Source organism: Myotis daubentonii, chromosome 1 (genome assembly GCF_963259705.1).
Source record: "Myotis daubentonii chromosome 1, mMyoDau2.1, whole genome shotgun sequence".
NCBI lineage: Eukaryota > Metazoa > Chordata > Mammalia > Chiroptera > Vespertilionidae > Myotis > Myotis daubentonii.
In genome coordinates, this window is record NC_081840.1 from 21,963,978 (window position 1) to 21,989,851 (window position 25,874).

A 25,874-nucleotide genomic window follows, 5' to 3' on the forward strand; every position below is an offset into this window, starting at 1 on the left:
CAAGAGCCCGGCTTGCCAGGCTTTGAGGGGTCAATGGAAGGAGGGCGCTTCCCTGCCTGCAGACAGCCCAGTTCCATTTTTTGTCAAATCAGTGCAGTGTTAACTTACTTTAAAACTCAGGTATCACAGGGTAACCAAAGGGACCTTAGGTGGCTTTCAGTGCCAATAACCAGTGTTGGAGACTTACACAACCTCAGTAACCAAAATGAACACAGAAGAAACGGGAACTCTGTTTGAGAACTTTTGCCCTTTAATTTGCATTTAAAATCGGTTTCTTTAAATATTTCAGTTACGAGTTCTGAATAGTGAAGACATAGCAGATGCTGCAGGCACTCAGTACTGGCTCCCATCCCTTCCCCCCACCCGTCCCCCAGGCCTTCCCTCTTCGAGATACAGGTGGGCACTCTGCACTAAGTGGCTCCCATGTCAGGTGTCAGCAGCCTCAGGCCTGAATGCAGCTGGATTTAAAGCGATGCAGCCTGGTAGCTTTCATGACAAGGCGTGTACCTTTAACCATGTTCCAAGGAATTCCAATGACTGTGTCCAGACCCATCAGGCAGTGCCTCAGAGGCGACATCAGTCACTTCCCCCGTGTACTGGCATCTTGGGGCTGGTTCCCACCAGTCCACCCTGCCCTAGACCCGTGCTCTGCAGAAGAGCCAAGGCCCCACTTGCCAAGGGCCGTGATCAGGAAAGAACAGAACGGCCTCTTCAGTCACATGCTCATACCAAGGGAATTTAAAAGCTCAAGTCAATCCGAGCCTGTCCACAGGAAGCCTCCCCCGCCCCAATCTCTACCAGGCTCCAGTCCATCCTCCACTGCCTTGATGTACTAGAATCGGCTCCAGATGAGAACAATGTGCTAGAACGGTTCCTAGCAACCTAGAAAGGTTGGCACAACCATAGCTGTGCCATAATGGGTTTTCCTGGTGTGAGGCTATGACAGAATGTGAGGGCAGGCCTGGCTTCTGTTCTCTTGTTTATAGCTATGACCTCAGGGGGAATCTGCCCTCTCCCCCTCCACACTGCCAACACCTCTCCTACCCAGGTCCCCCGGCCTGTGCTTCCTGGAAGAGGTAGTAGAAGCATCCTGAAGTCAATGACAGCTGAGAAGGAAGGTGCATTTAGCAGCAAGGCAGCACCTTGGCCTGTGGTCAATACCTCCACACAGGTGGAATCAAGTGAGAATGTGCACAGCCAGGGCAGACAGAGGCTGCTCCGAGCGTGGGAGGCACAACCCTCCCAGGCAGCTCTGGAGAACACTTTCAAAAGACTGAAACTTAATACCATGGTCCCCAGTGGTTTCCCTATCGTGTACTGGCACGGGGGAGAAGCAAAATTATCTCGGCAGAGGGTTAATGAAGAAAGGCAGGATATTAATGAGCATCTGTGAAGGCTCTCTCTTTCTCTCCCTCAAGCCTAAGGAAATAAGATATTTGAGTGTTGAGAGGGGTACAGAGAGAGAGAGAGAGAGAGAGAGAGAGTGAGAGAGAGAGAGAGAGCTGGTAGGAACACCAAGAAAGACCTGCGACTGCTGGTTATATAGTGCCCTGGCTTCCTTGCTTGAGGCCAACAGCATGTGCCTGTCTGTCGCCAGGCGAACCCGGGACCCACGTGGGGCAGAGAGAAGACTGGTTTTCAGTTCCTGCGTGGTCAATGTGTTGGGTGTGTGACTTCCTCCTAAAGGTCCATTAGGAGGATTCTGGGATCCTCTACCGCTGCCTTGATTTTTCGGAGGAAAGTCACAGCCTCTCTGCCGTCGATTAGCCGGTGATCATAGGTCAGTGCCACGAACATCATGGGCCGCACCTCCACCTACAGAGAGAGGAGGGTATAGATTTGTCTGCAGTAGCAGAAAAGCCCCATGGAAGTGGGGAAATGAGAAAAGTTCTGTTCCTTTCCTATTGGTGTTGCTCTAGATACAATATTTTCAAAGACCAAGCCTTATCCTTAGTGCACAGCTGCCCTGCTTGCCCCACTCTGAGACAAAGAACAGGAGTCTCCGCACAGCTGCCTTTTTACACACACTTTACTCTTCATTCGTTTCCTAAAGGAAGAGTTCCCCTTTCAGTCTGGCTTTAGGGTTATAAATTTAAACCTGGGGTCCACAAATTCTCTGAAATTGTATGTAAAGTAGGGTGTGTGAGCATTTTCGGGGGGAGTGGGGGGGGGGGAGAAGATCTATGATTTCAGACTCACAAAGGAGTTAGTGACCCAAGAAAGTTTGAAACGCAGTCCCAGAAAATGTTTTCGTCCTGACATGTCTTTTGGGGCCAGCTCGACCCTGGGACTTCCTTCCCTGAACTCCCAGAGAACCTCTAAGCCTTACCCTACACTTGGAAGCTCGCGGACTGCTCTGCATTATCCTTTTCCCGGGCAAGGACCAGGTCCCCAACTGTATCCCCACTATCTACAGCACCTAGAGAATGAAGCCGGCTGACTGTCCTAGATGAAGGAGCAAGCTTTCCTAGCTCAACTGTCCTCAAACTTTACTGCACCAGAATCATCTGCAGTTTCTGCTTCAACAAGTCCAAAAGGGGGTCCAAGATTGTGCATTTCTGGTAAGTTCCCAGATGATGCTGATCCACACACCACAATGAGAATCAGTGCCTTAGTTTTAATTAGAAACTAAGAGATGAAACTTAAGCCTAAAATTACAGTGAATCTCACAATTAGCACTTAGTAAGATTTCCCTCTCATCACCTTACTCCTAGGACATGAACAGTGATGGTTCTTACCTTGCCTCCCACAGCCACTGGCCTATCAAAGATGGCGTGCATGCCTAGGATGGCAGACTGAGGGGGGTTGATAATGGGTGTTCCAAAGAGGGAGCCGAAAACACCTCCATTGCTAATGGTGAAAGTACCACCATCCATATCTTCAATGGCGAGTTCATTCTTCCGGGCCTAAAAACAGAAATTACATCATTGCAATTTAAGGTCAGATGAGCTTTCTTCACCTAAAGGAAGTCCAGAAAGCTCATATCTGAGGTCAACATGGCAAGACCCAGCTGTAACATGAAAGCTGTTCAACTGAGCCCAGCCAGTGTGGCTCAGCGGTTGAGCGTAGACCTATGAACCAGGAAGTCATGGTTCGATTCCTGGTTAGGGCATATGCCCAGTTGCAGGCTCTATCCCCAGTGTGGGGCATACAGGAGGCAGCCGATCAACGAGTCCGTCTCTGCCTCTCTCTCTCTCTCTCTCTCCCCCTTTCTCTCCCTCTTCTTTCCTCTGAAATCAATAAAAATATATTTTTTTTAAAAAAGGAAGTTTTCCAGCTGAGATGCTCCACCAAAGGACAGACACAAGGCCTTCAGGTCCTTTTCTGTTCCAGCAGGTTCACTTGATGAGATCTTCAGTCACGAGAGCATGCTAAGCTCTGCCCAATGTCTGCACTTCAGCTCTAGTGGGTGAGAGGCTATGCACTCTTACGGAACAACGTGAGGCTCCAGCTCTCCGAGAATTGCTCACTGGCAAGCCCTGCCTTCCCCAGGCTGCTTCCCTGCCCTGCCCTGCAGCTGAAACACATGCTGCGTTCTACTTTACCTTCTCTCCCAGTTCAAAGATGGTTCGCTCAATATCTGCATAATTCATTGTTTCCACGTTCCTGATGACGGGAACCACCAGGCCCTGATGAAAGTGAAGAGCGTTTTCAGCTGCAAATTAATAGCACCCTGTACAGTTATAACTCCCTGATTCAAGTCAATGGTCTCCCCTTCCCAGAATATCTAATTACTCAATTTGATTAACACAGTCTAAAATATTTAGGCTTAACATTAAAAGAATGTGGTATGTTCAAAAATAGGTTACTCTTTTATTAATCCCCTTCTAAAAAGACAGAATTACAGACATCATCTGTGCCTAGCTGTCTGCTTCTTCACACAAATAAAGGTGAGAATCTAAGACGAGAACCCCCATCTCCTGTCCCAACATACCCGTGGGGTGGCCACCGCAACACTGATGTCAATATAATCCCTATATACCACCTCTTTGGTTGTATCGTCAATCACTACAAGAGAGAAAACACGTGTTACATACAACTCCTGAGGCCTAGGCTAATGAGGTAATATTTGCATTAATAGAGTAACAATCCACAGTGCCTGGTACAGTGTGAGCTGACCAATCAGTATGAAAAAAAGCACTGCATTACCAGAGGCAAACTCCTCTCACTCCCATACTAACCAATCATAACATCTCCCAATGCCCTCACTGAGCCCAACAGCCTGAGCATAGGGCACCATTTCTTTGGCAGCCCTCGCACGGGCTCAGTCCACTGGCTCACATACGGTAAGTATGCATTTAGTTCCTGTGAATAAGCCTTCCCTTAGCTGAGAACAGCTGGGTTTTGCCCGTCTGCTGTCAACTCGCAAAGGGGACAAGGCAGGAGGGAAGGCTCTTCTAGGAGGTTCAGGAGGAAGCAGGGTGGTCTGGCTTTAATAGTGATAGCAAACAGCAGCTGCACATTTAGGCCCAGTGCTCATGAAAAAATAGGCTTGGGAATCTTTTCCGCAGAAAGTGTATGTTGTATTGTTAGACAAAGACACCAGGAAAAAAATGTAAATGACAAAGAGGCCACAAGAACTCAGAAATGCCTAGGTGTATGGGCAGGCAGACGACCAGAGAGTGCCAATCAGGAAGCATAAGAAGAATGGAAGAAATAAAGAGGTAATATATAGGTAAAACAAAGACAGCCCTCCTATCTACCTAGGGCATATCACTTGATGGAAGGGACTAGGGCAGGGGTCCTCAAACTTCGGCCCGCAGGCCACATGCAAATACAAATATTGTATTTGTTCCCGTTTTGTTTTTTTACTTCAAAATAAGGTATGTGCAGCGTGCATAGGCATTTGTTCATAGTTTTTTTTTTAAACTATAGTCCGGCCCTCCAACGTCTGAGGGACAGTGAACTGGCCCCCTGTTTAAAAAGTCTGAGGACCCCTGGACTAGGGCTTCTATTTCTAGATCTTTAGGGACCCTGGCCTTGCTGAGGGTTGCAAAAGTGTCAATGTCACTTCTCCAATCTTTCAGGGAACAGAGAAGTGTCTCAATGGGAAAGAACTGCTTGATAGGTCAACATTTCAATGATGTAGGTGAATAACACAAAGAAAACGAGCACAATCTTCCAATGAGGCCCATCAACCAGAAACCAAAGGTCACCCTGGAGCCTATGCCAAGTGTGGAAGTCAGGCCCCAAGACAACAGAGCCCTGGGGAAGGTGAGGAGTGCCAGACAGGACATGAGCTTCCACCCTGACATGAGGGGCCTGGAGAGCTGAGCTGGCGGAGAACTTCCGAGCTATGCGCTAGAAAGAGAAATCACACTGTCCATTTAATGGGGACAAAGTAATGATGATACTATTTCCGGAAGGTGAGCCAAGAAATCCCCAAGAAACACACTCATGTTTTCACAGGTATGAAATTCAAAGTTTGGTCTGCCTGGCCAGTGTGGCTCCATGGTTGAGCATTGACTTATGAATCAAGGTCATGGTTTGATTCCGGGTCAGGGCACATGTGTAGGTTGCAGCATTGATCCCCAGTAGGGGGCGTGCAGGACGCAGCCAATCAATTATTCTCTCATCACTGATGTTTTATCCCTCTCTCCCTCTCCCTTCCTCTCTAAAATCAATAAAAATGTATTTTTTAAAGTTTGGTCTGATGACCCCCACCCTTGTGTCTGTGTTTGTGGGAGCAGTTCTGTGTTCATACACATACCTCCCAGGACCTCTGCAATGCTGGCCACCACAAACTCACCTGCATTTACAACAGGCTGTTCCTGCAAGGCAAAGGCTGAGGCCTTCACAAATGCCGACATGAAGCCCAGTTTGAGGTTATGTTTCTTCAGAAAAGCATCTTTGTGCCGGGCCCTCATATCCTGGATGTTACTGCAAAAAACACATTACAAAGCAAACTGACTGTAAGTGAAGCCTTGATTCTGACTTTCATACTAGTTTCCAACTCCATGTACATGATTGAGTAAGCTTTCCCCCTTCACTCTGTACCGTAAAGTTCAAGTTTTGAAATAGTCCACTAAAGGTCAACACAATAACCTTCCTTGTTCCTTTACCAAAAAAACCTGGACACAAAGGAATCAGGTCCAAGCTTTCCTTAAGGTGGGCTGAGCCCTGGACAGGCTCCTTCATACTCCGTAAGTCAGAGATTTCAGTGACAGGATAATATGGACAAGAACTCACACAGCACACCAACATCCTTGCCCTGGATGAGAAAGTGATTTCTAGCTACCCTAAAACCATGAGCTACCTACCCTGGGGGGAAAATGTTTTTAAGCATAAAATCCACAAAATAAACAGTATTCTTTTTCTTATTAAAATTATTTTTTAAAAACCACCAAACCTGATTACAACTTCCTTGTGACATGCCTCCTATCTCCTAATTAAGACAAAAACCAACCAACAAACAAAAATTGCACAGGTAAATGGGCTCCCTGTGAGCAACAGCAGTCATACAGAAGAGTATAACCCAGTGTTCTTTTAAGCTGACGGCAAAGTCAGTAGATTCATTCTTCATCTCCCAGAGTAATCAGCTCCATCACTTGTTCCTTCAAACAGGTGCCCCACTACATGCGAGGGTCAATGGGGGACACAACGATAATCAAGACACAGCTCTTGCCCTTAGGACCTGTTTAATGGGTGTGGATTCCTTGGTATTTAGGAACATGGCCATGTGTGAACCTAAGCTTCCCAAGTGTGAGCAGCAGTGCCTTCTGAGAAGTCTCTACAACGAGAACAGCCTTTGCGCCTTCGGGACCGGGTTTTCTACATATACACCATGTGCATACTGCAGTGAGTGGAAAATGGCTTTCCCATCATTTAGCTGAAGAAACCCCAGTATTTATCGAAATACAGTTCTGTGATGGAAATCGAATTTAACTTTATTTCAGGCTCAAATGCTCAGTTCTCCCTATAATGGCCTAATTCAACATTAGCATGAAAGATAAGATGATATAACTTTAACTCACCCTTTCAGACCTTTTGTTTTTCAAAAAGGAAGTTTTCCTAGGAGGATTGATTGAGTTTAAATGTTTGTTTTCCTGAGTCTAACCTTATTTAGTGCTAGGATTACCACCCTAAAGACATTACTGGTTCCCAAGACACAAGAGCTGCAGAAGAGAGAAAGAGAAGGGATCAACATCTCTGCTCTCAAACCTGCCCCAATGCTATTGTCTGGTCATTAAGTAGTTTCTATTTCAGAGCTCTGTCCTTGGAGGCAGAGGCTGGGACAACAGGGAGAGGAGAAGGTTTCTCAGAAAGGCCCCTTATGGGTTAGCTGATCAGCACAAGACCCAAAGGGCACTCGATCTAAACCAAATTACTGACTGCAGCGAGACCCCAGGCCATTGTTAAGTGACACCTCGATTAGCTGCTAAAAGGAGACCAAACTATTATTCCTACCTTCCAATCAAAGCTGTTGAGCCAACTGAATCTTTCAAGACCACAAATATTTACATGTTTTGTCTTAAGAAATTGGGTAGAATTTCAAAGTCCAATTCAATTTGTGCACAATTTGGCCCTAATGCATTGAAACCTAAGCTGCAGACTTTGTGATTTATTGGTCAAGGTTCTTCCCCACATCCGACAGACAGGAGAGAAATCTCTAGCTTGAATGACATCCGATCTTTTTAAGAAGCTTCACAACAGAATAGATGATATCTAGTGAAATAGGCCACAGAGCCCTCCTCTGCAAACAATGCACACGGTCAAAAACCATCCCCTCCTCTACACTTTTCAGATCCCTTCCAAAGGAAAACAAATTTCCCTAATGAAAAGTAGACTAAACACTTAGGACCAAAAGAAACAAAGAAATGCCCTGAAGACTCAATGACTTACCCCTGAATTAAATATAAACTCATATCCCTGTTATTCCATTCCTTCTCATACACATTCCTCAGAGCAAATTTCTCAAATGTGTTTTTGTGCTATCCTGTCTGTTAAGTCCACATTGTTAACATCGTCTGGAACAATCTTTCTCCACAATGTTACCTGTGTCAAAATGCTAGTTGTGTCCTGGCCAGTGTGGCTCAGTGCACCGAAGGTCTCGGGTTTGATTCCCAGTCAAGGGCATGTACCTGGGTTGCATGTGCAGGAGACAACCAATCGAAGTGTCTCTCTCACATCTTTATCTTTCTCTCCCTCCCCCCGCCGCCCCCCCCCCCCCAATCCACTTTCTCTAAAAATAAATGAGAAAATATGCTCAGGTGAAGATTAACAAAAATAAAAAAAATAAAAAATGGCCCTAGCCGGCTTGGCTTAGTGGGATAGAGCATCGGCCTGTGGAGTGAAGGGTTGCAGGTTCGATTCCAGTCAAGGGCGCATGCCTGGGTTGCGGCTCGATCCCCAGTGGGGGACATGCAGGAGGCAGCTGATCAGTGATTCTCTCTCATCACTGATGTTTCTCTGTCTCTCTCCCCCTCTCCCTTCCTCTCTGATATCAATAAAAAACATATATATTTAAAAAATGCTGGTTGTTCTCTTTTCTCCAGGAAGCCTTTCCTGACCTACCCTCCCTACCTCTTCCGCCACCTCAAAAACAAATGATATCTTTCTCTTTTCCACTTCACACTCTTTGTACCCTTCTGATACTTATTTGATGCTTACCCACACTAGACAGTAGGCTCTAGAAGGGTAGGGGCTCTTTTCACTCATCTTTGTATCCTCCTCAAATACATATAATATCTTATACACAGTTAAGTGCTCAAAAAATGTTAGATTTAACTACATTCTCTTCCCTAGAGTGCTGGTACTTGTAAACACCAAAGTCTTTTCAGAAAATAGGCGAGTTAACAATTAGCTTACTACAGAAATGTGTGTACAATAAGTCCTCATTGGTATTATCACTGCTAGGTTCTATGACTTTAAACAAAATGATATATAAAGAAACCATTTTTACCACAGGCTAATATAAACAAAAGTTAAGTTCCTACAGCCTTTTTAACATTATAATGAAACTATGTTGAATGAAACAACTTTATTTGAGGACCCAGTGTGCTAATTTGAGTTAGTCCCTTAATTTAGTTAATATTCTGAGGTTTTCCTTTGAAAACACCACTTGCTTTATTTATTTTTTTCAAATATATTTTTATTGATTTCAGAGAGGAAAAGAGAGGGAGATAGAAACACCAATGATGAGAATCATTGATCGGCTGCCTCCTGCACACCCCCCCACTGGGGATGGAGCCCACAACCCGGGCAATATGCCCTTGACCGAAATCGAACCCAGGACCCTTCAGTCCACAGGCTGATGCTCTATCCACTGAGCCAAACCAGCGCAGGCAAAACACAACTTGCTTTCCATTTCACTATCAAAGGTGGGAAAGAGGAAAGATAAGACAAGCCTATGCCTTTTCACCCGCACAGTTCTGAGTCTCTCAGGAACATGTGTGAGGCGCAGTCTCTGTGAGGGTGGGATACCCTGGCTCCAGGCACTGTCAAGTGGTTCTCCATCCCAATGGGTAGGCCCTATCTTTACTTGGCAACTCAACACTAGTCATCAGAGTTTAAGACTATTTTCAGTCTCATTTATCAGAAATCACAAAATTTAAGTATAAAAGTCTGAAAAGCTAAGTTTTTAAAATATATTTTTATTTATGTCACAGAGGAAGGGAGAGGGAGAGAGAAATAGAAACATCAATGATGAGAGAGAATCACTGATTGGCTACCTCCTGCATGCCCTCTACTAGGGACCAAACCCGCAACCCAGGCATGTACCCTTGACCGAACCCTTCAGTCCACAGGCTGATGCTCTAACCACTGAGTCAAACCAGTTAGGGCTGAAAAGCTGTTTTTTAAGTCAAGAGGAGGCAGGCACAGTATTAGCAGTTGATGAGAGAATGACACCAGTGGGTCACTCTGTTTAAGTCAACAAGCAATACAAAACAGGAAGAACCTCTTCCCTGCTCAGTCAGTTTTGGAATTAGCACTAATGGGGACTGGGGCAAGTTCAAGTGTCCTCCAAGAACAAGGGTATGGAAATAAGAGGAACAGAGCTCTCACCTCATGTCAATCTCATTGAAAGTCGTCAGCATTGCACATGTATTCTGGGCCTCCTTCAGACGCTGAGCAATGCGTAGCCGCATCCTGTTCATTTTCTCCTGAAAGTGAAAGTGGGACCAAGTATTGACAACCTGGGTCTCTTTGGATCAAGCACTCCCCATTTGGCCTGTGGGAGTAGATGGCCAGGACTATTAATATCCAAGTACAATGAGAGTGCCAGCCTTCCTCTTTCCTGTGGCCTTGCTCCTCTGAGCAAGAACAAGGAAACAGACAAAAACTACTCATTCAGACTCACTTAAAGTTTGACCAAAAATGGAGGCCCAGGAAATGGTTTGATTTAAAAAACAAAACCAATTTATAGAAAGGAAGAGTGTGGTGTGGTGTAGGGCTAGTCAGCCAAGGGATACGGCAATTTCTAGTGTTAAAGACTTGCATGAGAATAGCTACTTGTGGAATGGAAACTCTGAAGCACTAACTTTTGAGGCTATAGTATTTTAGGAGGCATTCTCTCAGGCAGAGAAACCCACACTCTTGACCATACTTCCTTGAGGTTTTATGTCTGCCCCTGATAGCTACTGCTACTGTGAGGCCTCAGCTAGGTATCCCGGAAGTATAGGGATAGAGCTCACTAAACCACCTCTCTGAAGTGTGTTAATGCACTCTTCCCTCCCACGATACTAAGCTATCATCCCTACAAATAATTTACTCACACAAGACAATTCAGTGGTAGCACAACATACTAGGAAAAACCACTGGACAAGTGTTCATTCAGGTCCTAGTCCTATCATTTGACAATCCATGACTATGAACAATTCACTTCCCAAACTCAGTTTCCCTGTCAAGGTCAAGAGAATAAGCAGCCAGCCAATCAAATGCAGGCACTACCATGCCCACACTTCACTAATCTCAACATGCCCTCTGCCTCGGGCTTACCCGATGTTCTGTACGCAGGCCTTTACCAGCTCCTGGCTCAGCTACTGGAGCAGCAGTGGGTTTTACCGCAGACACTGAAAAGAAAGTGGGGGTGTGGGGAGGGGGTGGGGACAGCTGCATCAGAAAATGAAACATTTACTGAGTATGTGCCAGTGCTTTCATACTGTATAGTCACCTAATCGTCAAGATATTCTGGGGTAGCCCTAGCCCGTTTGGCTCAGTGGATACAGCATTGGCCTGCGGACTGAAGGGTCCCGGGTTCAAATCTGGTCAAGGGCACATGCCCGGGTTGTGGGCTCAGTCCCCAGTGTGTGTGTGTGTGGCGGGGGGAGGGGGGGGTGCAGGAGGCAGCCAATCAATGATTCTCTATCACGGATGTTTCTCTCCTTCTCCCTTCCTCTCTGAAATCAAAAATATACTAAAAAAAAAAAAAAAAGGATATTCTGGGGTAGCCCTGGCCAGTGTTGCTAATTGGTTAGAGCATCAGCCTATGCACCAAAGGGTCGCAGGTTTGATTCCCAATCAAGGGCTCCTACCTGGGTTACAGGTTTGATCCCCTGCCCTGATTGGGGTGCGTGCGGGAGGCAACCAATTGCTGTGTCTCTCATTGCTGTTTCTCTCTCCCTTCCACTCTCTCAAAAAAGAAAAAAAACTATTCTGGGGTGAAGATTAACAAAACAAAAGATATTCTGAGGTACACTGGTACCATTCCCATTTCACAAATTAACAATCTGCTCAGAGTAGTTAAGAAGCCAAAAGTCACACAGCTGTAAACAGAAAGCTGGAATGCAAACCCAGGTGTGCTGATACAAAGTCTACAGTTCTTTCCACAGAGTAGCCAACAGAGCCTGTTCAGAGGCATGATTAGTCTCAGACTTTGCCCTGTGAGAAAAAAGACACATGGGAGCCCTGCCAGTGTGGCTCAGTGGATAAGCTTCAACCTATGAATCAAGAGGTTGTGGTTCAATTCCCAGTCAAGGCACATGCCCAGGTTTCGGACTCTATCCCTGGTAGGGGGCATGCAGGAAGCAGCCAATCAATGATTCTCTTTCAACATTGATATTTCTATTTCTCTCCCCCTTTCCTTCCTCTCTGAAGTCAATAAAAATATATATTAAACACACACACACACACAGGAGTGAAGGCTTACCTGGTTTGCTAGCAGAGGGTTGTGAGGGTGAGGGCACTGGCGGCATCTGAGTGGGTATGGATGCTGCAGGGGAAGGAGGAACTGCCGATGCTATCGGTTCTGCCTTTGGGGCTTCGGCAGCAGGGGCTTCAGCGGGCTTGGCCTTAGCAGGAGCAGCTGGAAAACAAGAAAAACAGATGCCACTGTCTGGAATGGAAAGCAACCAAATCACCGATATAAGAAGGATTTAGCAGCAAAATCTCTATCTCCAATCAATTAACAAATGCTTACTAGATATTCGCTATATATGCAAGGAACTATAAGTTACATATAATGATATAGGCACCATTCTTCTATTCTCCAGGGCTTCTAGAACCTACATAAGACCTACTGAATTCAGCTGCCTCCCTAATTTCACAAATATCCACTGATCATCACATGTGGGAGAATATAGTTAACTATTAAAAAACAAAAGTTTAAATAATCAAGTGTTCATTTAGACTTGAGTTCAAAGCATTTCATTTGGATGATGCTTTTAAGACAATGAGATGGTCAAGTAATAAACTCACAAGGTTAAATTAGATCTTTATTTTGATCTTACCCATCTGGACATTATATTTGGTTTTATATTTAAATTAGAACTATTTTTTTCCAAGGAATAAATGATCAAAAGAAGGAATTCTTCAACTGAAAAATCAATCTTCTTCACTAGCCTTCTACTGAACTTTCTTTCCATTCTGGGCTTCTATACTGCCCTGACCAATCTCAATGATGCAATCTACCATCTCTCTGCTATATATTTTAACAATGAGAAAGAAACTTTAGTATATAGCATTTAACTGAGAATTAGGAAAAAAGTTATATTCGCCCTATTCGGTTTGGCTCAGTGGATAGAGTGTCAGCCTACGGACTGAAGGATCCCAGGTTCGATTCTGGTCAAGAGCATGTACCTCGGTTGCGGGCACATCCCCAGTAGGGGGTGTGCAGGAGGCAGCTGATCGATGTTTCTCTCTCATCAATGTTTCTAACTCTCTATCCCTCTCCTTTCCTCTCTGTAAAAAATCAATAAAATATATATATTTTTTTAAAAGTTATTTTCTGTTCTGTTCTCTAATACTGATTGTAAGGTCCAGTACAAATTCATTTGCTTACTTCTCATTTATTCTCAAGAGAAATACCAACCCTCCCTACAAATGTTATGGAAACAGATGTAAAAATATTGCACTGAATTCTCCATAACAGACACCATGAAACATTGCTTTTTCTCACTTCTCACTTTAGAACAGTAGCTCTCAGTTCTGGCTGTGTATCAGAATCACTTGGAGAGCATTAAAAACCACACACACACACACACACACACACACACACACACGAAAAACTATGACAGACAACCAAGATCTTGTAACCCCAGATTTAATATATCAGAATCCCTAGACCATGGAGTCTAGGCATTTGTATTATTTTTAAAGCACCCATGTGCTTCTGATGGCAGGGTTGGGGGGGGGGAGGGGGGAATCCCTGTCTTCAGAACCTTCTTGATTTCTATCATATTTTTAAGAAAAGGTCCAGCATAAGAAACATACATGGAAAGAACAGAATACTATGAGGTTTATTTATTTAAAAATATTTTTTTATTGATTTCAGAGAGGAAGGGAGAGGGATAGAGAAATAGAAACATCAATGATGAGAGAGAATCACCAATCAGCTGCCTCTTGCATGCCCCCTACTGGGGATCGAGCCCGCAACCCAGGCATGTGCCCTTGGCCAGAATCGAACCTGGGACCCTTTAGTCAGCAGGCCAATGCTCTACCCACTGAGCCAAACCAGCTAGGGGCTATGAGGTTTATTTTAATACCATTTTCTTCTAAAACTTGACATTTAAAGTTCACATTATATAAATATCACCCCCCTCTATTCCTTCAACTAAGGGCAGCTGGAATGCCAAATTGCCTGAGGTACCAAGGAATTAGTACATTATGCTCAGCCCCAATTCCCAGGGCAACACTGAAGGCCTGGACAACTAGGGGAACTTCCTTACCGCCAGTTTTCCTGAGTGTGAAAAGAGGAGTGCCTCCTTCTACTTTTCCCCCATCAGGTACCAAAAGAGCTTCAATAACACCGTTTGCTGGTGATGGAACCTGCACGGATGTCTGGAAAAGGAAGACAAATGGACAATGGACAAATTTTTACTCAGCATCAGAAAAATAATTGTACAGAATCTCAAATATGAGTTACAAGAGTTGCAACCCAGTTATACAAGAACACGCATAAAAAAATGCCAACGCAACACCTGAAAGTGATTGAGAGTATGACAAGTCAATGCTACTGTGAAGATACACTCTTCACTCTTTATGTCCTTTCTCAGAAACATTAAAGCAGCATTCAGTCCATAAGTTTCCAGGTGATACTTGAAAAAGAAGTGGCAACAAATTGTGCAGGCTCTTACACACAGGCACAAAGAGCTACAAAACTATTACTAAAGTACATAGTACATGCATCTAGAACGGCAATTTTCAACCCCTATGCTGAAGCGCACTGGTGTGCCCCAAGAATTCTTAAAATATGCAATACCTGGCTATTTAGTCAGGGGCACTGACCTCTTTTCCCTTAATTTTTCAAATTTTAAAAAATGATAACAGACAATACAATAGCAGTCATCCAGTGTGAATGAATAAAACTATACCTATCTTTTTGTCAGAGTGGCAAAAATATAATACATTTTTTTGTGTGCCACGGAATTTTAGTAATTAGTTTATGTGTGTTATGAAATGGAAAGGGTTAAAAATCACTGACCTAGAACAATCTAAAATTAAACCTTTCTTTTTTAATGAGCTATTCCAACATTTTTACAACTGTGCTGCTTAGAACCAGTTAAAGATGATCTTTAAACAACAGTTAAAGCCCTGTTTCTTTCATTAAGTTAAGAAACCAAGGAGAGACCTTAAACAAATTGGCACTAATATAGGACAAGCCTACCTTGTCAGTTTCAATCTCACAAACCACTTCATCTTCTGCAACTGTGTCTCCAACAGCTGAAAAAATAGTCAAAGGCTACCTGTCAGGAAGGACTCCAGTAGCCACAAAATACCCTTTTGCAGATATAAGTCCCCTTTCCTACAGGGCCAGGATAAAGTAGGCCACATGTAAAGAAAAGGGTGGGGCCATAGGTTCTACTGATTATCATTGGGGGTGGGGGAGATAAGAAAAGACTTTTGGGAAGTATTTCAATTTAAGTGAGAGGGCACTAATCTTACCTTTCTCCCACCTGACATCCCCTTCTGTGACAGATTCTGCAAATGCTGGGGTTTTTACTGTAATCACATCATCCTCTAGGAAAAGAGAAGGAAAAAAAAAAAAAAAAAGAAAGAAAATCACACATAATCCATATGTTTTTTTCCTTCAATTAAACTCAGACAATTGTTCTCTTCCCATTAAAACTCCATTCCCAAGGCAGGGAGCTGAAGGCAGGTACTTACTGCACACAGCTGTAGTTCTGAAGAAGCGAACGCTGAAGACACTACTATTGTTAATGCTAGAAAAGAAACAAAAGTTAACTCCTTCGGCAAGTGAACCACTCCCATTTTAGGCACCATGGATCACCTTCCCTTTAAATCAATGATTCTGGACCCAGGGTGCCTCAGTGTCACCTGGGGTAGTGGTCAGCAAACTCATTAGTCAACAGAGCCAAATATCAACAGTACAATGATTGAAATTTCTTTTGAGAGCCAAATTTTTTAAACTTAAACTATATAGGTAGGTACATTGTTATTAACTTAATTAGGGTACTCCTAAGGCTTAGGGAAGAGCCACACTCAAGAGGCCAAAGAGCCGCGCATGTGGCTCACGAGCTGCAGTTTGCTGACCACGGACCTAGGGGAACTTGCCTAGGCCTCATCCTGAGATTCTTACTTGGCAGGTCTAGAGCAGAGCCTGGATGGGATGACTTGAGCGCCGTAAGTAGTGAGCTCATTGTGAGTCCAGGACCCTATGCTGCAGTGGAATTCTCTTACAAAACAGACTTACATTTGGTTCTTTGAAGAAAAAGATAAGCATCTTGGTCCTTTGCACACTCACCAAAGGACTTATCTTTCTGATCAGGTTTTTCTTCCTTAACCAAATCCAAGTAAGATCAATTGCATGCCCTTGTGATACTGCCATTGTGCCAAATATAATGGAATTTCTGTCCATAGGATTGCAGATTTAGATTAGATAAAGTAGCTAGTTGAGACAGTTAACTTGGAAGTAAAATAAGGTTATTCCCCCATGCACCAAGAAAACCCCCCAAAAACCTCATATGGTGTCTCCTCATATGGACTCATTAAAGAGGAACCGCAAAAGACCAAGGAATTTCTTGATATGGCACTAACTTTAAATAATGTAAACCAGAGAATACTACCACCTTGTATGCCAGAAAGTGTTAACAGTGGTCACCTCTGGAGAGTGAGAGGCATAGTTATATGTATATGGGATCTATGGTTATCTGTTACAAACATACGCATTTTGGGAGAGTGCTTCAGACTGATGGGGACTTCCACTTTGTGCATTTCAGGACTGTTTGACTATTCTATACCAAACACCTTTGTAATAGGAAAGTAAAACAGATTCAAGTTGCCTTTTGATATTTTTAACCTTTATAAAGTCAAAATAAAATCTATGTTGAACCAAGGGGAAAAATGTAAGTTACAACAAAATACAGACCACAAAGTGTTCTGTATAAAGTTTATAACCATGTATAAGTACATGATCATGGGCAAGAACCAATGGGTAATGCAGAGACTGCTCTGTGAGGACATCAAGAAACTGGAGCACTGGCTGTCTCTGGCAAGAGGAACTTGGTGGCACTGGAGGGCAAGAATAAAGTCTTCTCATAGACACTGTTTTCTTTTGAACCCTGTACATGTATAACCTATTAAATAAAAATATAAAGCCAAAAATAGTTTTACAATCAAAGATTTTAAAAATAAAGTGGGTAGCCCAGCCGGCATGACCATGGCTGAGCATTGGCCTATGAACCGGGAGGTCACAGTTTGATTCCTGGTCGGGGCATATGCCTGGGTTGTGGGCTCAGTCCCCAGATGTGGGGCGTGCAGGAGGCAGCCCATTGGAGATTCTCTCTCATCATTGATGTATCTATCTCTCCCTCTCTCTCTCCCTTCCTCTCTGAAATCAATAAAAATATTTTTAAAAAATAAAAATAAAGTTATTCACACAAAAAATACACAACACAGCCCAGCCAGCATGGCTTAGTGGTTGAGGGTAAACCTATGAATCAGAAGGTCATGATTAGATTCCCAGTGGGGGCATATGCCTGGGTTGTGGGCTCGATCCCCAGTGTGGGGCCAGCAGGAGGCAGCCAATCAACGATTCTTGCTCATTATCGCTGTTTCTCTCTCTCTCCCCCCACTCAAATAAAAAAATAAATTTTTTAAATACACAAAAGTTATTATCTAATGTGTAATCTAAGCAACCCCTCAAATTTTAAGGTTTTAAGAAATGATTTACTTTCAAACAGTTATTTGTTATATTTAGTGCATGTAGGTTTGTGGTTGCTCCAATTTTCAAAGAAATTGCAGATGAGTAGCACATTTTGATTCTAACTTTTTCAATTATAAAAGTATTAGATGTTCACTGTAGAATATTTGGAAAGAGCAAAAAGAACATTTACAATGGGATTATACCAGACAGCAGAAAATGCAATCGTTTTAAAAACTGCTTTTTTTTTTTTTTTTTCCACTTATCATAGTGTGAACATGCTTAACCAATCTCTGTTGCTTGGCCATTTGAGAGAAATCTGGGGACACCAGGATTTCTTTAGTATAGATTCCTAGAAATGGAATTGCTAGATCAAAAGGTAGACACGGTTCAGACTTATGAATGCCAAATTGCCCTCTAAAAATAACACATCATTTTATTTTTAAAAATCCCATTGAGATGCACAGTGAAGAAGGAACTAATCTGCTGACTCTTCATTTTGAAGATTTTCCTGCAGTAAAAGTAGCTTGATAGCTGTTTACTACGTAACTAGAGAGCATCCTCTTACCACCACCTTGAAAATACTTGGAAGGGAAAGTAACATTAAGCAACATTCATAAGCAGAAGTTAACCTGAAACACACATGGGTGGCCTTTGTCCAAACTTTGCATTATGCAATAACATTCCCTCCAAACTAGTCAAAGTCCCAGGACTCAACAGACTAGTCTTTTGCTTTTACTGTTTCTAAAATAAATAGCTATGCTACATCAAGAGGATCCTCTCAACCTCCACAATAAATGTAACCTCCAGCCCTTGAGCTGCACTTGTATCCAACCAGAATACTATTTAGGAGCACCCTTCTATATCTACTAGCCATAAAAAGAGGATTCCAACTCCAGTTTCATTATAATCTAAGCACCTTAGGACAGGCACACTCCTGGTCCAGCACTGGACGTGGGGCTGAAGCTCAAGGTACATCACACATCATAAATTAACATCCAGGTTAGGTCTAGGGACTCAACCTAATTCTAGAATTCGAGCCCTGGAAACCACTGAAGAAAGTAAATGGTCGAATTTATAAGTGATATCTTAAGTGCCCTATGGCCACATAACTCTACTCCCCAGTGATACTTACGCGCTCGTCCTCCTGTCAGGGTAACCTGGTCCCTGACATAAGGAGACCCCTGCAAGAAACAAAACAACTCTTAACCAACAACTCTTATCTTATACAGGATACCTGTTGGGAATGAAAAAGAAGTCCATTCACCCTCTAACTCTGAGAAAGAGTAGTATCAACTACAGGCAACAATATAATCTTTATCACACTGAGTCCTGATTCTCAAACTTTCCACCAAAATAACCATAATAGCAGAGAGCAGCAGGTGTATGGGGTTGACAGTGGGTATGTGGCTGAGCAGGAAAGGGGAGAATTCTAAGGGCATAGCCTGAAGTAGTTTTATCTTATTTACCTTAAAATCCATAAATGTTTATTATTCCTATTATGTTTCCAAATAAACTGTCTCTACTCCCCAAGTCTTCAAATACAACAGAAGCTTGAGAAAAGACACACAATGGTTTATCCTGTAACCACACACAGCCTAATCTGAGAAGCAGTGGGGATGTTTGGTCTGGGTTTCTGTTTCCCTGGTTACTTAAAAATGCACTGAGCTGGAAGTCCTATTGCCTACCAGTGGCGGGCAAACTGCGGCTTGCGAGCCACATGCGGCTCTTTAGCCCCTTGAGTGTGGCTCTTCCACAGAGTACCACGTGCAGGCGCACATGTACAGTGCGATTGAAACTTCGTGGCCCATGCGCAGAAGTCGGTATTTTGTGGAAGAGCCACACTCAAGGGGCCAAAGAGCCGCAGTTTGCCAACCACTGGTAAACCCTACTAGCAAAGACAGGGTTACTTTAGGCCCAGGGCCTCCAGCTGGTCCTAGTACTCAGCAAATAATTATCCCTCCTTTCAGTTTACTGTCTCTTCCTGAGGTCGTCTAGTCTGGTAACACGCAACAGGTGGGAGTCCTTTCTGCCACCGTCCTTCTCACAGATCACTGCATTTCCGCAGCTGAACTAAGTACTATAGCTGCCTCACCTGAATATGTTCTTTCATTTTTCCAATCTATTAAGAATCCTTTCTGAGCCAGGGTTCGGGAGACACCAAATGAGAAATCTCTCTCTTGTGCTCACCTCCGCACAGACACCCCCTCGGTTTCAGAGTCAAGTCACCTATGTCCATAGCCAATGACTCTACAGCACAAATCCCAAGTATGCTAGCATGTTTTGAGCTAGAACAGCCAGCAGTCCATGCTGATTTTTAGAACCCTGAATCCAATTTAGAGTTCAGCCTACAGCAAGTTTCACTTGTAGGGTTTATAAAAAGCTTTCACATAATGACCTCATTTTGATTTTCCTGTCTCACCATTCCCTGAAGTAGAAGCACCATCTGCCACTATTCCCATTTTATAAGTAGGGCTTCCAAAGGTGAAGCTGCTAGCCCCAAGGTAAAGCCCTAAGCCACAATGCAAACCCCAAGTCCAAGGCTCTTTCCAGCCAGACATGCTTCCTTTCCATTCTATGATTAGTCGTCTCTTCCTGCCTGAAAACCTTTGCACAAGCAATTCATTTTACTTGGAATATAGTTCTCTTGGGTAACTCTATGTACTCGTCAAGGCTTGGCTTAAATGTTACTTCTTTGGGGGAGCCTTAACTAACATTCCCACAGCACTCCCCACCTTCCCAAGCTGGGCTACCTCATCCCACCCTCTCCTTACACCCTGCACTTCCCTTTCACAGTAACCACAACGTAAGTACATCCTTATGTGTGCATAAATGTATACAGGCTGTTTCTCCAGCCAGCACAGAAGACCCTTGAGGGGAGAGACCATCTGTATTTCATCCCCTAGAACAGTAGTAAGAACTCAAATAACCTGTTGAGTACATGAGGAGTCAGGCTTGACCAATAGTAGACTGAGTGACCTTGGTCAAAGCATTTAACCTCTTAGCCTTGGGTTCTATGTGTGTAAAATAGAGAGGATACTCCCCGTACTGTTTCTTAATGATTAACTGAACGATGCACAGAAAGCACTCAGAACACTGCTTGGCACACAGAACGCCCACAACAAGCTCGACTCATTCAACAAATGCTTATTCCAGGATTATAAGCCATTATTGGGATAAAATCTACGTTCCTTCCAGTAGTCTCCACACCACACCATCTTCTATCTCATGCCACTCTCTCCCTTAACCAGAACGCTCTGGCCAAATCACCTTTATTTTTTTTCCAGTTCCCAAGCACGGCTAAGCTCTTTCCTTCCTCGGGGACTTTGTACATGCGTTTCCCTTCCCTTCTCCTACCCTTCACTGGGCTGGTTTCTGTCACAGCCCCTGGGTAACAGCCTTCACACCACCTATGAAAGAGGACTCTTGCCCTCGCCGGTTCTGCTTGGTGGATAGAGCAACGGCCTGCGGACTGAAGGGTCCCGGGTTCGATTCGGGTCAAGGGCACAGGCCCAGGTTGCAGGCTCGATCCAATAAGGGGCGTGCAGGAGGCAGCCAATCTCTCAATCTCTCTCTCTCCCCACCCCCCTTCCTCTCTGAAATCAATTTTTAAAAATGTATTTAAAGAGGACTCTTCTGCCCACCTTCATCTGCTTAGCAATCTACACTTTCTTTCCCACCAGACTGTAAGCTCCAGGAAGGCAGGCCTGTTCCACGGCTGTGCCCCAGGGGGTGCCTCGCTAGCGCCTGACACAGTGGAGACTCAGTAGCCACGGACTAAACGAGCGGGTGACAGCTGTCGTTACCAAGCGGCATCTGGCTTCCCTGCTCTCTATCTGCACGTTATGGGGAGAAACGCAGGCACCCCGGCTTCCTCGCCGCCGCCTCTGCCCGGGAGGAGAACGTTTCAGGCGACGGCAAGGGCAGGACTTACCGGGCAGGGAGCGTCTCCCGAGAGGGCAGCTCCCCTGTGGAGAGAGAAGACATTGGCGGCGTCACCCAGGTGGAAGGAGGGAGAAACGGCTCGTTCCCCTAAGAACGGACTCCAGGCTCTCCCGGCGCAGGTGACAGGTGCCGCTCGGGACTCCCGGGCGGAGATGCCACAGCCCCGGCTCCCGGCCCCGGTCAGCGCGCCGGCCCGGCCCGGCCCGCCATCGCAGCTCCCCGGCGGGAGGGGGGACCCCCGCCTAGAGCGGGAGAGAAGGACGGGCCCCAGGACCCCGCCGGGGACTCGCGGCGTCGCCTCCCTCCCCAACTCGGAGTCTCCGGCCGGTGCGGGCGGGCGGGCGCGCCGCCGGACCCCTCCTCAGCGCGGCCGGAGGGCGGGGGGCGGCCGGGGCCGGGGCGCCGCCGCCTCGGGAAGGCGAGGGGCCCCGGGCTCTGCCGGGCGACCCCGGGCGACCCAGCCCGCGGCCTCTGCGTCCCGGTGCCCTTGGTGCTCGGCCTGGCCGGCGCGCCCGCCTCTGCCCCCCGGCAGCCCGCCGCCCCCGGCGGGTTTCGCGCCGCCGCCGCCCCGCCCCGGCCGGACCGTACCTTCTGGAAGGCGGAGAGCGAGCGGCTGAAGGCCCGGGACACGCAACGGGACCGGGACAGCATCGCGGCGGCGGTAGTGGCGGCGGAGCGGAGGGCGGGCGGACACCGGATATAGGGCCCGGCAGCCACCGGAAGCGGGGCGGGCCGGGGCACCGCGCGGGGAGGGGGGAGCGGAACGAACCACTGGCGGCCGGGGGCGCGGCGCGGGGCAGCCCGAGTGCCGCCGGGTGACCCAGCTCGGGGCGGCGCCGCCCGCCGGCCGGTCCTCCCGAGGCCGCCTGCGACGGTCCGGCGACCGGGGGTCCTCGAGGTCCCGCCCCGCCCGACCTCCCCGCGGCGCTGGCTCCGAGCGGGGCGCCCTTCTCTGCGGTCCCGGGGCGCCGCGCCCCCCTCCGCCAGACCCACCGGCCGAGAGCAGAAGGCGGGCGCGGACTTTGAACGCGGGCCTTGGCGCCTCGCCGGCCTGATCTGACACTTGTTTGGCCTTGGGCAGGTGACAGGCCTCCCTGAGCCTCCGGTTCCGCAAATGTAATTTAAAAAGCAATAGCCTAGTCGCCTCCCTGCCTCCCTAAGCCCGGAGCAAAGAAACAGACTCCGAAGAACCTCAGGGGGCTCCCACCGCCCTTGGCCGAGACCTCCACCCGGTGGCCTTCCGTCTGCAACAGCGTCTCCTGGTCTTGCCCGCGCCCCGCTCCAGCCCCTCCAGCCAGGCCAGTGGGTCCTCAGACACCCTGTGCATGTGGGCGGCTCTTCGTCCGTCACTGCCCCCAGAAGATAAGCTCCGTGCATTGTTCAATGCTGCATCCCCAGCATCTAGAACAGAGGCTGGCGTCGGCTGGGTGTGCAGTAAATATCTTCGGGCTGAATTTGGGCCTCCGGGCTCTGGGTAGACCATTCTGCCCCTATCTTCAAAGTGAAAGCACAGAGCACCCCCTTTTCTTCTGTGGTTTCCTAGCTCGCCTCCCTAATAGAAAAGGTTTTCTGTAAGCTTCCCACTGGGTTCAGGACGAATGAATGAGGGAGCCGCTTGGCTCCTGTTCGTATTGGTTCCCTGAGGTGAGTCATCTTGCTGGGTCCTGGGACCTTTATGGTGCCTTCACTCATCCAGGCTCTGGAAGCGCTGCCACTGCGGCTCTGGAGGGACTGGCAGAAGCCCTGAAGAGAAGCGGAGAACATCCCTGCCTGCCACTGCCCCCGACCAAGTCCTCAGCATCCTTCACCTGGCTAATTACTTTTTTTTTTTTATTGTTGACAGTATTGCCGATGTCCCCATTTCCCCTTTTGCCCCCCTCCACCCAGCCCACACCCATCTGATTTATTTTTTAAGTTTCCTCATTTTCCCTGGGCCTCCACTCTTTTTTTAAAAAATATATTTGTTGTTTTTAATTTTAGAGAGAGAGAGAGAGGAAGGGAGAGGGAGAGAGAGAGAAACATCAATGATGAGAGAGAATCATCAATTGGCTGCCTCCTGCTGGAGACCAAGCCTGCAACTCCAGGGATGTGCCCTGACTAGGAATCAAATCAGCAACCTCTTGGTGCACAGGATGATGCTTAACCACTGAGCCACACAACCACTGAGCCACACAATCACTGAGCCACATAACCACTGAGCCACATAACCACTGAGCCACCAACCACTGAGCCAAACAACCACTGAGCCACACAACCACTGAGCCACCAACCACTGAGCCAAACAACCACTGAGCCACACAACCACTGAGCCACACAACCACTGAGCCACACAACCACTGAGCCACACAATCACTGAGCCACATAACCACTGAGCCACACAACCACTGAGCCACCAACCACTGAGCCAAACAACCACTGAGCCACACAACCACTGAGCCACACAACCACTGAGCCACACAATCACTGAGCCACATAACCACTGAGCCACATAACCACTGAGCCACCAACCACTGAGCCAAACAACCACTGAGCCACACAACCACTGAGCCAAACAACCACTGAGCCACACAACCACTGAGCCACACAATCACTGAGCCACACAACCACTGAACCACACAACCACTGAGCCACACAATCACTGAGCCACATTGGGCAGGCACCACTCACGCTCTCTATCCTCCACACCTGTGTCAAAGATTCTTCTGAAATTCAAATCTAATCCTGTCACTCCCCTAATTAAAGTCTTTTGATTGCTTCTGCCTATTGGCAGGATAAAGTCCAAACTCCTCAGCTTGACTAAGTACCTGGCCTCTGGCTACATTGTGAGAGTCCCACCCACACTACCCAGCATAGCCCCAAGGTGCTTCTCCTTCAGATGTTTGTGTGGGTTGTTCCCAACTCTTATTTACCCAGGACTCCTGTCATCCCCAAAGCGATTTAAAATCCTTCCTAATCCCTTGGGGCAGAGTTAACATAACTTCTGTGCTTGCAAAACCTTGTGCTGTATCTCCACATTGCTTTGTAATGTCCTATTTACCTGTCTGTCTGCTCTACTGGGCAGAGTAGCAGGAGGAAAGAGATGGCCCAATACCTCATTTTATTGCACTTTATTGTATTTACAGATGTTTCATTTTTTACAAATTGAAGACCAGATCTTTCACTGGCAAAAAGATTACAACCTGCTTTATTGCGGTACTCGCTTTATTGCAGTGGTCTGGGACTGAACCCGAAACATCTCTGAGGTATGCCTGAATTTTCCTCTAGCCTCTGCACAGAGCATACTGCCTGGTCCTCTTTAGGTACTCAGTAGATACAAGTAGAATGACTAAATACTGCCGGGTGCAGCTAAAGAACCCCAGAACAGTAATTAGAACCATGGCAATCCCTTGGAGGGGTTGCTGTTGTATTTTTTAGATGGCTACTTAATTTTTTATTTATTTTTTATTCATCGTTATTGTTGAAAGTATTACAGATGTCCCCATTTTACCCCCTTGACCCCCTCCTCTTCACTCCCCTCCCCCTCCCCCTCCCCCATTGTTTTAGTTTTAATTAATTTTTGAGATTTTTTAAAAAATATATTTTTATTGATTTCAGAGAGGAAGGAAGGGGGAGAGAGAGATAGAAACATCCATGATGAGAGAGAATCATGGATCGGCTGCCTCCTGCAAGTTCCCCACTGGGGATCGAGCCCACAACCCGGGCATGTGCCCTTGACCAGAATCAAACCTGGGAGCTTTCCGTTCACAGGCCAGCGCTCTATCTACTGAGCAAAACTGCCTAGGGCAATTTTTGAGAGTCTTATCTAAGGTTTATAAGTCCACGCCTGGATCAAGTGGCAAAGCATTTATCCTGGAATTTCAGTGATCACCCAGTTAACCTTAGCTGTTACAGTCATAGCCGCCACCACACACACACACGCACATGCACACGCACAGTAGTATGCAAAGTCCCCCTCAAAGGATAAAGGTTGAATTGATTTCCTTGAGATTTGCATATGAACTTCCATGGAGTCCAAGGTCCAACTCAATAGACTTCCACCCTCTTCTGTGTGAGCCTCCCAGGACACAGCATCATCCACTGGGTTGGGAGTTTATGAACGTAAGTTGTGGCAGGGTTCAAAAGAGAATGTTTAAAATGTATTGTAAAGTATACATTCAAAAGAGCGTATAAATGCATGTGCATGGTTTAAAGAAAAATAATAAAAGGAATATCTGTTACAGAAGACCAGAGAAGAACCAAGCAACGCTTAGAGAGATGGAGTTACATTTATTATTATTATTACTATTATTATTATTATTATTACACATAGGCCAGAAAACTGTATTTCAAATTCTGGGCCCCAACATGGAGGAAGTTTCCCTATTTATATCTTTTTACCTTCTTTGTCTCC

The 25,874-nt window shown here is 46.0% G+C and overlaps 1 protein-coding gene across 1 annotated transcript; it reads right to left on the reverse strand.

The window, feature by feature from the left end:
* Positions 1-230: 230 nt before the first annotated feature.
* Positions 231-22,159, reverse strand: DLST (dihydrolipoamide S-succinyltransferase). Its single transcript, XM_059690378.1, has 15 exons — positions 22,073-22,159; positions 21,474-21,507; positions 18,675-18,723; positions 15,544-15,599; positions 15,322-15,396; positions 15,044-15,099; positions 14,106-14,217; positions 12,089-12,244; positions 10,939-11,012; positions 10,006-10,103; positions 5,750-5,880; positions 3,935-4,008; positions 3,546-3,629; positions 2,739-2,906; positions 231-1,815 (listed from the first exon to the last, which is right to left on the reverse strand). The coding sequence occupies exons 1-15, from the start codon at positions 22,133-22,135 to the stop codon at positions 1,681-1,683; spliced, it is 1,365 nt and encodes a 454-aa protein (XP_059546361.1). The 5' UTR covers positions 22,136-22,159; the 3' UTR covers positions 231-1,680.
* Positions 22,160-25,874: the final 3,715 nt, after the last annotated feature.

Bases quoted from the DNA above. Each gene is read 5' to 3' on its own strand.
- DLST (XM_059690378.1), bottom strand. From the start codon at position 22,135: ATGCTGTCCCGGTCCCGTTGCGTGTCCCGGGCCTTCAGCCGCTCGCTC. The intron at 14,218-15,043 runs GTAGGCTTGTCC...TTCCTTTTCCAG, and splicing joins GTGAGATTGAAACTGACAAG to ACATCCGTGCAGGTTCCATC. The intron at 2,907-3,545 runs GTAAAGTAGAAC...TTCTGTTTTTAG, and splicing joins TCTTTGAACTGGGAGAGAAG to GCCCGGAAGAATGAACTCGC.